The 17,248-nt window shown below is 37.5% G+C and overlaps 1 protein-coding gene across 2 annotated transcripts; it reads left to right on the top strand.

Moving 5' to 3' along the window:
* Nucleotides 1–2,463: 2,463 nt before the first annotated feature.
* LOC117882950 (homeobox protein CDX-4-like) lies at nucleotides 2,464–12,376 on the top strand. Of its 2 annotated transcripts, none has more exons than XM_034781846.1 (3): nucleotides 2,464–3,030; nucleotides 8,740–8,885; nucleotides 11,746–12,376. In XM_034781846.1, the coding sequence occupies exons 1-3, from the start codon at nucleotides 2,604–2,606 to the stop codon at nucleotides 11,950–11,952; spliced, it is 780 nt and encodes a 259-aa protein (XP_034637737.1). In that variant the 5' UTR covers nucleotides 2,464–2,603; the 3' UTR covers nucleotides 11,953–12,376. The 2 variants fall into 2 exon arrangements, with proteins under 2 accessions (XP_034637737.1, XP_034637738.1); XM_034781847.1 differs by lacking the exon at nucleotides 11,746–12,376 and adding an exon at nucleotides 9,343–9,982.
* The last annotated feature ends 4,872 nt before the right edge of the window (nucleotides 12,377–17,248 follow it).

The following is a 17,248-nucleotide window of genomic DNA, read 5'->3' as shown; positions in this document are numbered from 1 at the left end:
ATGTAAATCTGTTTAAGCAAAATGCCTTATCTAGAGCTGCTATTGTAACCTGATATCAAATCAGTACAGCAATCTGCCACGGGCATATCCTGATCTAATTAAGAAGATGTTCTGGAGAGGACTAAAAGATCTGAAGAAAATTCAGATAATAGAACAGGCAAAAACAAGAAAGGGAAAGGAGGAGCAAAAACAAGAGATAAAAGAAGAACAGAGAAAGAAGGGTAAACCTCTGTGATACAAAAATATAAGATTAGCTAATAGTGAAATTGTGGGAAAGGGAGAATAGAGCCACTTAGAAGAAAAAGGCCAGGAATGAAAAATCATATGTAGGTACAATTCATGCTATAAAAATAAATGCCTTTCATTTATATATGAGTATGAAAATTCCTTTTTTAGGAGGAACGGGCTTCGCATAATGTGTTTGATCTGAATTTTGTAAACAGTCCATTTTAACTGGAAGTCTATGGACATGGTGCTAATTGAGTTGACAGAGCTGAAATTTTATCCACACCTAATTGCAACTACTTTGGATTTGTCTAAGTTGATAGCCCAGCATGGTACACGTAGCAGTATATAGCAACGTAACAAACTCGCACAATGCTCACGCATAGAGCAAAAATGTGGATGATCATATTTCCAGTCTGATCAACATTTAATGTTTCATCTGAATGATGTTCACAAACATCCATGAAAATCCCTTCTATGCCCCATTGAACAACAGCCATTATCAGCACATAGTACTTGAAAGTGAGAGATTATGTGGTAATATTTCTTTCTTATAGCTAAAGAGAACAGGATTCCCTTCTGACCCCATCATCCCCATTCTTTAGTAGGAAGAGGGGGTGCTCTAGTGACACAAGGTCCTATCTTCTTCCATCCCCTCCCACGACACAGCTTTCCATAGTATTTTCTGCTGGCCTGAGAAGCAAAGAAAAATGTAATATTACAAAATCACTGATAAAGAAGTGGACACATTTTCCACTAAAGCCTTTAAATATTTTATTCTTCTTTTCCTTCATTTGTTGGGAAAATAACCTTTTCTTCCTCCCGCCCCCTACCCAACTCTCTATTAGGTACACAGGTAGGTTGCTGGAATTAGAAGGGATGTGTGAGTCTGAATGGTGTCAAAGTGCAAAGGGCTCTGAATGAAAAGCCACACCTATGAAAAGGAAAAGATCTCATTATAATTTGCACCTCTTTTGCAAGCATATCTCTCGACAAATAGCTCATTGTTTAGGCATGCATCTGAGCTAAACAGGTGAAATGGAAGCCACTGCACAGAAATCTAACATATACAAACATACAATGGTGATTTTCAACTAGTAAGACATGGTTTATCCCCTTCGTTTAACAAACACTCAACAATGCCTTATCAAAACATTTGTAAAATTCCCTTTCTTGTTATTACTACTACTATTTACTTTTATAGCATCCAGCATGTACGAGGTGCTCTACATACAGGTATGAAGTCAAATCCAGAGAGCTGACAATTAAGATGTGTCCCACCAAGTTCACCTGAAAAGAAAATGTTAACTTCAAAAATCACATTTGTCTCAGAATTATACATTTCCTGTAAGTAACACCCAAGAAGACTAGAATTGAAAGAAATTTGGAGAAATTTTTTTTTTTACTCTACTTATTTCATTTGGTTGTTTTTGATTCCATCTGTGTCTGATCAGTTGCACTGCTTACCCTGAAAAGTTAGTCAGTTAGCTCCTGATCCAGCAGCGGACTCTACGTGGGTAAATCCCTTTAAACCCCAATGAAGTCAATGGGGCTCCATATGGGCGCAAAAGTCTAGCCATGCTCATTGCAAGGTTAGGGCATTAACATCTCCCATGCTGAAAAGACTAATAAATATCACCAGGAAAGAAAAAACACTATGAGAACAGATTTTTAAAGAATTATGTTTTAAAAATTCAAGACATACTACTTAAAGGGCTGGTCTATAGAAATTGGACTTCTTTGAAACTGGACAGTTACAAAATATTCAAGTGGGCAGTGTCCCTTTAAGAAGAGTTGAAAGATAAACAAGTAATTTGTGAAGTTCAAAATATAAAGGTTTAATAAACATATTTAACAGTATACTTTATCCCCCTTAAAACTATCTAAATAAATGCTTTAGACAAAACTCCTCATTTTAAAAGAGCTGAGGCAAAATTCTTTTGGCAACATCTAAATTGCAAGTATAGTTACCTATGCAGATTTTAAAAAACAATTTTTTTTCTAGAAGCACAAGCAATTTCAACATCATTGTGCTATGGTGGAATTGTTTTAGGAGAGTGGGAATGGGGATAGAGTACATAAAAGATCTGTGAAAAAGGAAGCACTAGAACTAGCAGCAAGGTGGGGTTGCCTGGATGGTCAGCCCTTCATTTGAATGCAAATGTAATTATGAGGCAGGCAGTTACCCTGACGTCAGACTAGATCTTGGTAAACCATTACCACCAGCACCTGGTAAAAACAGTTGTTGATAATACAGGATGAGGTAGAAGATTCCAAGTATAATATCATTTATTAAGATCGGGAATACAATTTAAAAAAAAAAAGAGGGAAAAAAACCAGGATGTCTTAACAAGGTTCTTTCATCAGTTGCAACCATCATGTACGTGAGTTATCTTTTGGATAAAGAAACCAGCATGTATCCAGGATCCATAAGGTGCAACAACAACCTACCAGTGCAAAATTTTGTCTCCACTCCATCCTATTCAGATTACATGGGATATCATCATGTGCCAAGTATGGACAACCATGGACAGTCTTCGGGAGCTTGGGGATCTCACTATGGCACGCAAAGGGAGGATTGGAATACTTATGGCCCAGGACCCTCCAGCATAGTTACTGCTGCACAAATCAATGGCTCGTCTCCTGGGCAGGTCTCCTACAGCTCTGCTGATTACAATTCCCTGCATCCTGCTGGATCTGGAGTTTTACCTCCTGTAGATACAATTAACGCAGAGCAAATCTCTCCCAACAGTCAAAGGCACAGCTCTTATGAATGGATGAGAAAAACACAATCTACTACCTCAGGTAAGTGAACTTTCAATCCTCTAAAACATTTTCTTTTATCTTTCACTGGTCTCATTTATAAAGAGTCTTAATTGGATCTCATACATAGCTGGATTGCTCATTATATTTAATATAACACTTTATAACTACAGTTTGAACTAAATTCGTACTAGTTTCACTTTTCTCTTATAAATGCTTGGTAATGTTGCTTGTGTGGAATGGCTGTTGTGTTCTACCTTAGATATGGCTGCATTTCACAAACTATAAAGTGATCTTTGCACATACAGTCTGTAATGCATTTTAAGATCCTTTCGGATGAAAGGTATTGTAGATACAAAATAGTATTAATGTTACATGCAGGAAACAGTATTCATAACAAAAATTATTTAACTAAAAGAAAAACTATTTAATAAGTTTTATGAGAAAGTATTAAATGTACTTACTTTTAATAGTTATATTTGCAAAAATACTATGTTACTATCTTGCTAGTTATTGAGCAATAAATGTTTTGACATCTTCAGTTTGGCTTTATTCTTTCAACAATTCTTTAAAAGAGAATTCAGTTTAGGCCCCTCAAACTATGATGATTAAAACATTTTCTCTTGGTGTTAATATATTTTTTATTTCACTTACTGTATTTATCAATTGAGTAGATACATTCCCTGGCAAGCGATCAGCCTCAATTATGATTTTATTGATTGTATAAATTTTTTTGCAGACATGACAAGTCCCAATGAAAGGGAGAGCTTCTCATTTCTGTTTAGTTTTCTTTTTAGTTGTCTTTAAAAGTATCTCCTTGTTCAGCAAGATTTTGTTATGTGTTACAGTTAGACATTTAAAAACCTCCCTTGTTCAAACTGTCAGAGCTTGATGTGCTCGATTTTGTGACAAACTGCATGCCAGAAGAACTTTTCTGTGTAGATCAGCTGGATGTAGATTACGTGTAGCAAGGCCTACCAGTTGCTAAATCTATTGTTAAGGTTAAAAATAGTAAGTGTGTGTTACACACCATCAAAGAAAATGGCCTAAGGAAACGAAGGGCAGTTACAACTGGAACAATCTTACAGGATAGATAAATTCAGTTACAGATGGCTACTAATCACTCAAGAATGAGATTAGTTTTGCAATCGTCTTTCAGCCAAAATGTCCATGTTTATTTTATATTTCATTTTTATTGAAAAATAAAAAATAAAACTAAGCCAGTCTTCAGATATCACAGGGTGTCCATTTGGAGCCTGTAAGTGTCCTTACGTACATGGTTCCTCAAAACCAGGCATATTAATAGGGCCTGGTTTTCCCTTCACGTTCTCTTGTGCAAATCAAGAGTTCATTCATGTAAAACTGATGTAAGAGTTGGATGAGTCTCAAAAGAGCTGGTGTGACTGAATTAAAGGGCAATGGGACAAAATTCATCCTTGATGGAACTCCACTGAATTCTAATTGGACTATATGTTTAAGGAATAAAATAGATACAAAAAATCAGGAAGCCTAGTTCCATACAGTACTTAAAAAGTTTACCAACATCGGAAGCCATTAATAGGCCCAGACCTTGTAAAGACTTATACACAGGCTTAATTTAGTGCACTGAAGCCCTAATTCAGCCAAGCATTTAAGCAGATGCTTAAGGCCATCTTTATTCAGCAAAGTACCTAACACATGCTTTGTGAACAGAAATGGGCTGTTGAATTGAGGCCTGTGAATAGACTCAATTTAAGGGACAGTTAAGCAGGTAAGTTTTTGCCTGATCAGGGCTTTAGCTTCCCAAGGCCCAATCTTTTGAGGTGTTGAGCACCTTCAACTCTCCCATTTGACTTCAATAGTTTGAGTTCACACAGAAACTCATAGGATCAGGTCCAAAAATGTCTTAATCTTGTGAAAAATAAATTCCATTTGGGAAAATAAACTATATCATGTGAGATATATATAACACAGTCAAAGCAAGATTCCGAAGAGCTTGATTTAAAAAAAAAAAAAAAGAAAATATTGAATGTAAAAGGTAGTTAATGTTATTAGTGCCATACATGTCACTAGTAATAGTCCAAATGTAAATGCAGTTTTAACAATTTGTTAAAAAATCTCTACATTAAAAAACCCAAAACTAAACACAAAGGAGATAAAATTAAATGGGGATCATATATGCTAACTGTTGGATGCTTTCTCTAGAAGCTATTGCAATAAGAATAACTTAAAACATTCTATCTTCTATATAATTAAAGAAATCAAAGATGGAAAAAAACTGTTGGGTCATCGTATCCACCTCTATCAGTGTGGAACTGCTCCCTCATATGTATTAACTAGAGCTCTGTCCAGTCTAGTTTTACATGATCCTAGGAATAAGATTCCTATCACTATTCTTCCAAGACTATTTCATTGTTAGGAAACTATATCTGAAATATATGGCCCTGATTGTACAAAGATTTCATATATACTTCATTTTACTCATTGAGAATAGTCTGATGTAGCTCAACTTTATTTAAGCACATGTAAATCTAGTCTTTGAATGATTTGGGCCAAAATGTATTACATTAAATGCGGGAACTTTCCTAAATGCAGTGCTGAAGATAGCAGCAGGGATTACAAAAATAATGTCAAAATCTTTTCTCGTACTTAATGCATTAAATTTTGACAATATATTTTGTACAGTACATCAAAAATACTACATTTTGCTGAATATATTTTAAATTCAGTTGCATCCAAAGCAAAACCATTAAAAGTGATAACTCACCAAACCAATTCTCAGGAAGAAAATTCTGTAATAAAAAAGGAACATTATGATTTGATACTTTCCAATATAATGGACTCTTTGAAATTTAATGATTTATATATTTTTGTATAAACAATTACATATTATATAGTCCTCTAAAACTGCATTTTCAAAGAAAATGCTAAATTCCATTCTTCAAAAGCTACAGTGCAATTATGCTGGGTTTTTAAAAATAAGAAACACATTATGCAACAAGAATTTTTTAAAAATGCAAATCGAATCAAGCTGGATGCTTTTCAAGACAGGGTGCCACAAATAGAAAGGAACACATCTCTATTTTGCCCAAGATTTGATCCTGTTCTCATTGGAGTCAAAAACAAAATCCCCATTGATTTTAATGGTGTAGGATCAGACCTTAAATCCAATTCATTTTTAAACCAATTCAAGTAATGGTATAAAATGAAACTCAGTTTTTCCTTCTCTTATATCATATTCTGCAAGGGGTGGAAGGGAAATGGAGGGAGGAAGGAAAACACATTTGTATAGAGGTCCAGAGAATGTATTTCAAACCGCCTAAGAAGTGCATGTGGAAATTGTAGGGGGAGCAGTCTGGCAAACCACACTCACAAAGGTATCAGCATGGAGTTCAGTGGGACTATTAAGAGTATAGATTATTCATGCAGGGCTTGCAGAAACAGGCCTTGGACAGGTTTTCTGTTGCGATATATTACGCACATTTTATATAGATATGTGTGTGTTTAGATAGACCACGATGTACAATTAGTTCAGATGTCATCACAATAAAAATCTGTTGGAAAATGAAATAGGAAAGAAGCCATGAGGAAAAGGGCCAGGTCCCAGTTCTAATGCTAATTTATTTCACTTTGTAATCCAGTTGTGACATCTATTTTTCCCTGGGCTACATTGTCTTGGGTTTTGAGGCCTATCTGTCATATTGAGGCAACAGACCCTTTTAACACTTCTCTTTGCTTTGATATGCAGCCCTGTCTCTTCCTTCTCCCTCTTTTCTTCAGGAGTTATATTGCCGGAAAGGGTGATGATTTTCACAGCAAATAAAGAGGCCTTCTCCTAGCTTTATTGTCTTCAGAAGAAATGCTCTGTGAATTTTATGGCCAAGGGGAATGGGATAAACTGTTCCCTCTATGCTACCCCCTCGAATCTTGGTTATATTTACTGATTATGGAAAAGCTAGAATAACCCTGTTGAAACTCTTGTTTTCACAAGTTAGATTAATGGCTTAAAATTTAATTGGAACATAATATTTAGACCACTGTTAACAGAACACCCATCACTTAAGGCAAATATTTCAAAGCCAAGACTTTAGTCATCCTAAGAAAAGCAAAATATGGGTTGAAATACTCAACAAATAACATCACCAATAAATGTGATTTTTAGTGATAGAAACATTTCCTATTTAAAATAATATTGGGTTTAGGAAATCGCCCTAAATTGTTTAACTTCAGACTTTAGATAAACCACCAGGTACAAATCAGCTGTGCTGTAGTCTACAAATTAAAAAGTCATGAGCAAAAGAAATATTCCATTCCTTCATCTATTTCTGTCCCTTTCTTTTTTTCCTGAGATGAAAGAGAGTCTGACATTTGTTTAGGGCTTGTAAATTCCAAACCAATTGGCTGTGTTTCTGAATGTGAAAGAGGTTCTTGATAAGATCTTCTTGTAACTCTTTTGTGTGGCGTGTGCTTCATCTTAACACCTCAATGGAGTTTAGGGAACCACTTTAAAGGAGTCTTTGTCCTACAGTTTGTCCCAAAAAAAACTCACATCAAAAACAACTTGGGAAGATCAGAAGGATTTTACAAAAAAAAACAACAACAACAAAACACCACACACCAAACACACCACCCTTCCCAATCAACTTTGGAAAGTGCTAAAGGGAACAAATACAGTACAGAATGACCTCTCTGTATTAACTAAACTTACCAACAGAAAATGTTGAAATATGAAAGCTTATCTTCCAAACACCAAGTAATAGTCATGGTAATATTATTAATCCAGCATATTTATGAGCATCTTCTGTCTGATTTTGTTTTGGGATGGAGTGACCTGGAGATCGTTTTTGTACACTAATGTTAGGGCCTGGTCCAGCACATTACGATATGCCTTCAATTCCCAATAGCAATTGAAGGCACTCTGTACCCCATAATATTAAGCCGAAGAGGCATTCCGTACGCTGCAAACCTGGGCCTTTATTTTGCAGGTAATTCTAATTAAATGTTATTGAATTGGTATTTGTGTCCTAGAACTGAACAAGGTCATTGATAAAAAAAAAACATTTTTACTATCTGTTTTTTAGTAGAACATTTCTTTAATTCTATGTTTGGAAGAGATGTGAAACCAGTATCTTTATTTCTTATGATACCTTGGTTGTACATCTCAACCAGACATGGAATTAGAGCATATATCTAAAAAAACAAATGGTGGCTGAATTTTAGTGCTGGGGGATGTTACTCCTGTGATGTATATGTATGCATATGCACACAAAAAGACCACAGGCTCAATGCACCTGGCAGTGAAATAGAGCAACCTCTGGGGTAGAAGATAGCAAACAACAACAATTTATACACTTACATCACATAATTTGTATAAAGTGCTTTAGGATCCTCTCAGAAGAAAGGTGGCATAGGATATTTACTTTGAAAAACAATTTTGATTGCTGATTATTTTGCATGTATTAGTAACAAAAAGTAATTAGGGAAAATTATTAAGAAATGAATCCCTAGAGCAATAATGGAAGAGAAAGCATTAGTTAAAGCATAGATATAAGGAGATCTGCATTCTGCTTACAGCTATGCTATAGTCACACTGTGTGACTCTGGGTAAGTCACTTAACCTCTCTGCACCTCAGTTTCCAAATCTGTAACAGAGAAAATAATCCCATATGGGTAATGTGAGGCTGAATTCATTAATGTCTATAAAATTCTTTGAGATCCTCAGATGGAAGATGCCATAGTCAAAGTATTAAAATACATGTTTTTCTTAAACAGGTAAAACAAGAACAAAAGAAAAGTACCGAGTTGTTTACACAGATCACCAGAGACTAGAATTAGAAAAGGAGTTTCATTGCAACAGATACATTACAATAAGGAGGAAATCTGAACTTGCAGCAAACCTGGGACTATCTGAGAGACAGGTAAACAGAGCAAATACAAGATTTTCTATATATTTCATATTTACAGGCCAGGTCCTATTAATGGTAGTATCAGAGATGATAAGCCAATGAATTCAGTGCTGACGTTCTATAAGTAACATAGGACCAAGACACAGTTGATTGGTTGCAGCAATGTTGTTGCCATGGCTATAGGAGCTATAGAATATGCTAAATACAAATAAATAATAGCCAATTTAACATAAAAACCTGCAGTCATATGTGTTTTCTCTGGTTACTATGTGGGCAAAGTTTGAATAACTGCACATAAGGAATTAACCTCAAACTACAGGCATGGAAAAGCACTCTTTCTTGCTTACGCACCAGCTAACCACACGTACACAGCTGGAATTTTAAAAAGACCCAGTTTAACATAACATAGTATTGTTTTAGTTCTGTCCGTAATAACTATGGCATTCTCCATTTTGCTTCATTCCTGCAGTCGCAACAAAATGGTGACCCAGAAGAGATCTACAGCATCACGCTCAGTTCAGCTATCAGCAGACAGAATGAAAATGGAGAATGCAAATAGCAATAAAACATAATGTCTATGTATTTTTTTGTTTTTGATTTATTAATATTATTTTCTGTGGGCCATATCTGCCTTTGATCTATGTGAATACAGTGCCTGGACTGAGGGTCTTATATACCCCTGGATAGTCAGCGTTTTTTTCACCGCTGCTTTACATTCCACAGGTAGCACACAGGTTACTTTAAACCAGAAGTTTTAGGGACAAATTCTTATCCCTATGCACAGCTCAGGGCCCTGATTCAGAAAAGCACTCAAGCACACACCTAAATTTATCTCTAACATTAAGCATATGATTAAATGCTGTCCTGAATATGGATGTTTCGCTGCAATGGAGCCAAAGTATGCAGACACTGTTCAGGGGAAATCTATAGGGATTCAGAGTGGGGAATTCCCCCCAGAAATCACTAGATTGGATACAGCACCTGTGGAGCACAGCTCTGTGGTGTATGGGGTCCCAGAATCCCACCCCTCCTTGACAGGGGCAGCTCTATATTTTTTGCCACCCCAAGCACCGCAGTCAGGCGGCCTTCGGCGGCACACCTGCGGGCGGTCTGCTGGTCACATGGATTCGGCGGCGTTTCTGTGGGTGATCTGCAGGTCCCGCACCTTCGGCTTACCCGCCATCAAATTGCTGCCAAAGCCGCGGGACCAGCGGACTTCCCGCGGGCATGCCACCAAAGGCTGCCTGACTGCTGCCCTCACAGCAACCGGCAGGCCGCCCCCCACGGCTTGCCGCCCCAGGCATGCGCTTGCTGCGCTGGTGCCTGGAGCCGCCCCTGCTCCTTGCACAACAGAACTTTACTGGTTCTGCTGAAGTCAGTAGGAGGAGACAGGATTTGGTAATACTGAAAAAACTATCACCTTTCCAATACTTTAGTTACCAGAGTGCCTCTTCCTCGCCTGGGCAGATCTAGAGCTTTTTCTTTTTAGTCCTCTTCTGAGTAAACATATTCAGCTCTTTTGAATGGTCTCCTTCTTTAGTTGCCTCCTCTTCCTCCACGTGCAGGCTAAGAGACAACATGGAGTAGAGTGAGATCACTAGAGAAAAAAAATGGGGTAATGATGCATAGATGTTCAATTTTAAAACCAGGTGTTGGATTTTGAGGAATACATAGTGTAAACCAGCCTACCTACATTACACTAAGGAGATTTCTGAAGTAATCAATGCCACGGCCTAGAACCAGCAGTTAGTTCTCTATTATGTTCAGTTACTTTTCTCCTGTATAAAGGAGCCCTGTTTGTGAATGGCAAACTGTGCTTTTTATTAATGTGGCCTTTAATTTTTATTGCTAGTAAACTTTTGACAAAATTTGTAATTATCTATCAGCATTTCTAAAACACACATCACATACATATCTAAATGCTGCTTATCTCTTTGATTCAGTTTCTCCACTTGTATATATAATGGTGATAATGTAAGTGACCTCCTTTGTAAAGCGTTTTGAGTTCTACCAATGAAAAACATTATATGAGTTATTGTTGTTGTTATCATCAATATCTATAAAGGAAGAGAAATGGTAGAATGCATAAGGAATGTCATGGAAAATACTGAAATTATTATAATGCCTTTATATAAATGTTACATGCTTACATGCAATACAGTGTTCAGCTCTGGCCACCTATCTAGGGTGACCAGATAGCAAGTGTGAAAAATTGGGACAGGGGGTGGGGGGTAATAGGAGCCTATATAAGAAAAAGCCCCAAATATCGGAATCGGGACATCTGGTCACCCTACACCTATCTAAAGGAATGTAGCAAAAACACAGGAGGCTCTGAAATGAATCAGTGGGGACATAAGAGCGTTATACAAGATAACAAATGATATGGTGAAGGTAGACTGGAGATTCCTATTTACCCCTTCTCATAATACAAGATTGTGGTGATACACAATTACAGATTTAAAACTGATAAAAGTAAAATCTTTTTATATGCATCATTAGTCTGTGGAACTCACTATCACTAGATATCATTGAAGTCAAGAGCAAAGCAAGATTTAAAAAAATGTGAACATCCACCATTATGTTAAATAGTCTCTGCCACTGTCAGAGAAAAGATAGTGGAGTAGAGGGACCTCTGGTCTTTTCCAATAAGGTAATTCCTATGTTGCTGTAGTTCTAATTAAAACACAAAAATATCTATAACATGGGCAGACATGAGAAAGTAATAAAGTTTCTATTAGCTATAATATGTTTGCATAATAAACATAGCTTTTTCACTCCTTAAAGCTAATTTTTCCTTTTCTGTTGCTAACGTTATTGTACACCGCTCTAACTACTTATAAGAATTAAACATACACTGTTTATAACATTTCAGGTGAAAATCTGGTTTCAGAATCGCCGAGCCAAGGAGAGGAAAATGATCAAGAAGAAAATCTCTCAGTTTGATGGCAGTGGGGGCTCAGTTCAGAGTGACTCAGGTTCAGTCAGCCCAGCTGAGATGTCTAACCCTCTATTCCCGCCACCACATGCAATAAATGGATTACAGCCCATTGAGATACAGCAGGTCATAGTCTCAGAATAAACAGGAGAAAGTGAAAAGGATTCATCTTTTTTCTCCCCTTGAAATGTCAATTTTGTAAAGGACAATTCTCATTCAACTTGTTTCAGACTGCTAGCTGTCCTGCACAGGAACTAGGACTGTTTTCAAAATGTTATAATCATTGCAGCTATCTCAAGGAACCCTTGCTGCTAAAATTCATCACTCAGAAAACTTTGAGTAGGAGATAATTTTGCTTCAGATACTGACAGAGTGAAACAACTGAAAACTCAGGTGAACGTAGTTCTAGTCTGTTTATATATTGCGGAAAAATTGTTGCTGAACTGATTATAATGGACTAATATACCAGGAAATGTATGATGCTGGGTGTATTTGCGCATTACTTTTAAAAAATACAATTAGAGTAAATTGTAGCAGTTTACAAAATGTTCAGATTTAGACTATCAAATGCCACCTTTTAAAAAAAATAAATAAAATAAATGTTTTAACACAACAAGAAATAATATTCTGTTCTATATAGGATTTTATTACATGCTCATAATCATAGTATCTTAGCATCCATATATACAGTGTTATGTTATAATCTTGGCAACAATTGAATGGCAGTATAAACAATATTAAGGGCAATATAAACAATATATTGCATCTAGCTAAATAAAAAGTATATCATCTTTGTCCTACATAACTGTACACAGCACATTCAAGTTTTCTGAATACAACAGAATTTCAAATTTGTAGCATTATATAGCAAACCTGCCAAGAGCTGTTTAATGCTAAAAACTTTAGCAATTTGTCAGCTAAACAGACTCACAGAATATACAAAGTGGTTCAAAAGATGCAAACATTGTTGACTTTTCAATGACTGTATATATTATTGTTTAAGAATGGGAAGAAGTCTAACATTATCATGAAGTTGTTCAGTAATACCGTAACAAATTCTGTATATCTAATGACATAAAAAGCTTAGAGTTAATATCAGCCTCCAGCTAGCAGCAGGCACTACCCACTGATTTTAAATAATGTGTGTGTGTTGGTCCATGGGCAGAAGGTAGCCCTTACAATTAATTTGGGATGACAGGTAGAATACCAGCAAAAGTGCCAGAGTACAGTGCGTAATCACTGGAAGCAGTCTAGCATTTGCAAGCAACTCCATAACCTTATTGATATGGAAACAAAAGTATTTTACTAAAGAACTATCATTCTGTTTCAGTCTTCAAACAGATAATTAGAAACAAGGACAAGAAAAAAGGGATACAAAGAGTAAGGAAAATATCAGCAGTTGTTCTCTGAAAGACTTTCACAAGTCCCAAACACATTCATTACTTCAACAGGGTTGAATTATTTTTCTCAGAACTAAAGGATCAAATTCTGCCTTCGTTACCGTCAAGCAGGGTTAATAATAAGTGTACCTGGGAGCAGAAGACTGGTACACCATTTTTAATCCCAAGTGATACTAATCAAATAATTGATTCTTTATCTGGTTTTAAAGTTAAATAACTGCTTGCTTTCACTGCTTTCCCGATTTATTTAAAGATGTCCCACCATAATTGCTATAAAATGGTTACCAAGATTCTAGCATAATATTTAATATTATTACTACTACTACTTTTTTATTTTTTTTTTGGTAGAAGGAAATGTCTATGGTTAGATTTTGCAGGCAGAAAATCTGTAACCTTATGGATCAATAACCCATTGTCAGCGATTTCTCCAAGTTACTTCCTAGAACAGTGCTTCTCAAAGCTGGTCCGCCGCCTGTTCAGGGAAAGCTCCTGGCGGTCCGGGCCGGTTTGTTTACCTGCCACGTCCACAGGTTTGGCTCCAGGCAAATGGGGGCTGCGGGAAGGGCGGCCAGCACATCCCTCAGCCCATGCCGCTTTCCGCAGTCCCCATTGGCCTGGAGCGGCGAACCGCGGCCAGTGGGAGACACGATTGGCCCAACCTGCGGATGCGGCAGGTAAACAAATTGGCCCAGACTGCCAGGGGCTTTCCCTGAACAAGCGGCGGCTAGACTTTGAGAAGCACTGTCCTAGAATATGTTATTCATATGGAATTAAATAAATTCCCACAGTTTATTGCAAACAAACTGCAAACAATACACCTTGTACATGTAGGAATCAATCATTGCAGCTTCCCTAAAGTGAGAACAAAGTCAGATTATAATGGTGTATGGATAGTCAAAAAGTGTGCAATGATATTATTGGAGGCCTATTAGAATGGACACTTTGGGGGACAGTTAATCATATCTATTAACACAAATATGTTTAAATTAGTATGCCTTGGTTTATGCCAGAAGGAACATTTCTGCCAACAGAAGAGTAGGCCCATACATATGCTAATCTGCATTGTTCATTCAAAGAAGACATGTATACATCTATTCTGGTGAACGATTTGAGGGGATGGTTTCCTCAGTTTGACTAGTTCTCCTGCATATATTGTCCCTTTGTAGACATAAGGACCAAGTGATGGCTGCCTAAAATATGAGATGAATGAAGGAGGCATAGAAAGTCATTCTCCCCACCCCAGCACTCCCATTCAGGAGGTAGCCATAATGCTTTACAAATGCAAGAGGGAACATGTGTGGAGTAGGGCAACTGCCTTACTATACCAATTGCCCCCACACCAGCAAACATCAGGAGGTCAATTCTCAGAGAAGAGCAGGCTACAGCTTTTCTGAAGGTCTCAATCACTGGCAAGCAAGCTCACCCTGACACCCCAGTGGTGTTACAATTATTCCTTCTCCTGCTCTATGTAGGCTTAAATCCCTCCAGCCACAGCTACTCAGACAGTTCACCTCCTCCTCCCCCACTAATGCTCCTCTGGTTCTTGAAGGCTTAATTGAGACATAAATGTAACTTGTTAAACAGTGTGAGATTTTGCAAGTGGCTACCAGCACATCATGAAATGCATATTTTTCTAGTACTTTAAGAAACTACTGCCTTTCTTAGGCCATGTCTACTACAGGGACGGGACTATAGTGGTGTTGTAGCTATGCCAGCACCATCCCATAGCATAGTGCAGATGCCATCTATAGCAATGGATGGGGTTCTTCCATCACCACAAGAACACTACCTCTCCGAACTACAACAGCCAGGAGCATTCTTCAGTCAAACTAGCTGCTAGTCGCTCTGGGGGTTGGATTTTTCACACTTCTGAGCACCATAGCTACGTCGACCTACATTTTAAGTGCAGACCAGGCTTTAGTGACTAATTTTATTCTGGCTAATTAATTGTAGGTATCAAGCAATGCTTGCTAAGTAATTAGCTTTTTATAACTTCTAGATTAACGGGGAAGTGTTGAAAAAAATCCCATCAAAATGCTACTATCTGTAGCACGCTATGGGTGGATTTTAAAAAATATAAATAAACAAGCAAATAATATTTTCTCTTCTGGGTCTCATCTAATGTATCAGTAGGAAAATTTTAGCTAAACTGTAAAAAGATTAACGAATACCAGTAACATTTAGAACTGAAATAGCAGTTTATATTTTCAAAGCAGTGTATAAATATTAACTCATCAATCCTCACCATACATGTGAGAAGTTGGCAAGTATTTTCCCATTTTATAGCTGAGGAAAATGGGACAAAGATTAACTGGTTTGCCCCAAAGCCACTCAGATAGCCTGTATAAGAGCTGGGATTCGAATTCAGGCATTCCTCACTCCTAGGCCCATTCTAGTGCCCTGCTGCCTTCAAATCAAGAAGCAGGAATGGCATGAAAAAAGTTTTTGGAAACATATTACAAATTATTCACTGAATGGATGCACACAGGAATCTTTGCTATCTAAACAGGCTCTCTTCCCAACACATTTATTGTACAAACTGAAATCAAACCTTCATCTAGCTATTTATCTGGTTCAAATCCAAGATCATTCATAGCTAACATGCTGCAGTCCCACACAAGCTGCAGTTTGCCCACTAGTCTTTCTGAGAGACCAGGCTGCCAGGAAGCAGAGGTGTTCACAAGGGATGGGGGCAAGCAGGGATAAGCCTCTCACCCCAATATTCATCTAAAAATATGTGTTTCTGCTCCAGCCCCAGCCCCCGCCACTTCTAAGTTCCGGTGGCTGACCGTTGTTCACTGCTCCAGCCCTGGCCACTGACCCAGCCCCCAGCCACTGCACTAATGTGCCCCTCCAAAAGCAGTCAAATTTAAATGCCTGGGCACACCCCTGCCAGAAAGTGTCATGTTGGTAGGAGAAAGGGAGCAACAGAACTGCTGAAAGCACAAGATTATACTTCAGAACGGCCATTGTTTGTATAAGGATCTCCTCTAAAATGAGATTTTGATTTTAGATGTGGATGTGCTAAGATGTGTAACAAGTGAAAGTCTGCGAATGGAACAGAAAGAGAATGGAGCATGTATTTAAACCCCAAGAGGACATTTTAAGTAGATTCATTTTTTTCTATGAAAAATGTTGATGGAACAAAAAAAAATAATTCTTTGAAATATTTCTTTTTGTGCATTTTCATTTTAAAAATAAAATGTTTTGGTTTCTGGCAAATAAAAACTGAAAATTTTCAACTGACCGTGCAGAATTTTTCAGTGAAATAAAAAAAAGTTTTTTCTAATGAAAACCCTAAAAATTTAGTAAAAAATGGTCATTTACTGTGGAAATTCCCATTTTGACAAAATAGACAATTTCCATCAAAAATGTTTGTGACTGAAAATTTTCAACCAGCTCTGCTTTAAAGGACTTTAAAATGTATTACTAAAGATTTTGGGCTTGAACATCTGATTTGGCACTGGACTCAGGTGCCTCTAAGCCTACGTCATCTTTGCCACCAATTCTGGTCCCAGACCATAGTACAGTTTAGAACTGCTCTACACTGCAGCCTTTTGCACCTACCTGCCACGGGCTCTTACACTAGGATAGAATAGCCCTGGCCACATCCCCTGCCTGCCACTCTCAACCAGTCCTCTATGTCAGGAATCAGGACAGGAGGTCAGCACAGAGCCATTACACACCAGTTCTATGACAGTCCCAAAAATGGGGCCCTGCAGGGCCATTGAAAGTCTTCATTATGTCCCCTTAATGCTGCTGGAGCAGAGTAAAGTGGCTGCTTCATAAGGCACAATCTGGCCATTAATATTTAATGTTTATGCCCATGACATCCCAGGGTGAGAATACAAAGTGAAGGATAAAAATAACATTTCCCAATATTTATCTTGTCTCCTTTGAAGACTTTTCCACTGATCTTAATTAGACTCTCCCTTAGCACGATAAGGCAATTTAAAAAATAGTAAATCAAACATGATCTTTCTTACCCAGGGGTATAGTCTCCAAGCTCTCACACTTCTTGTCTTTTACACTTCATACAA

Source organism: Trachemys scripta, chromosome 9 (genome assembly GCF_013100865.1).
Source record: "Trachemys scripta elegans isolate TJP31775 chromosome 9, CAS_Tse_1.0, whole genome shotgun sequence".
In the NCBI taxonomy this organism is placed as follows: Eukaryota; Metazoa; Chordata; order Testudines; family Emydidae; genus Trachemys; species Trachemys scripta.
Note: the sequence above shows the minus strand (reverse complement) of the source record. Positions and strands in the feature narration are given on the sequence as shown.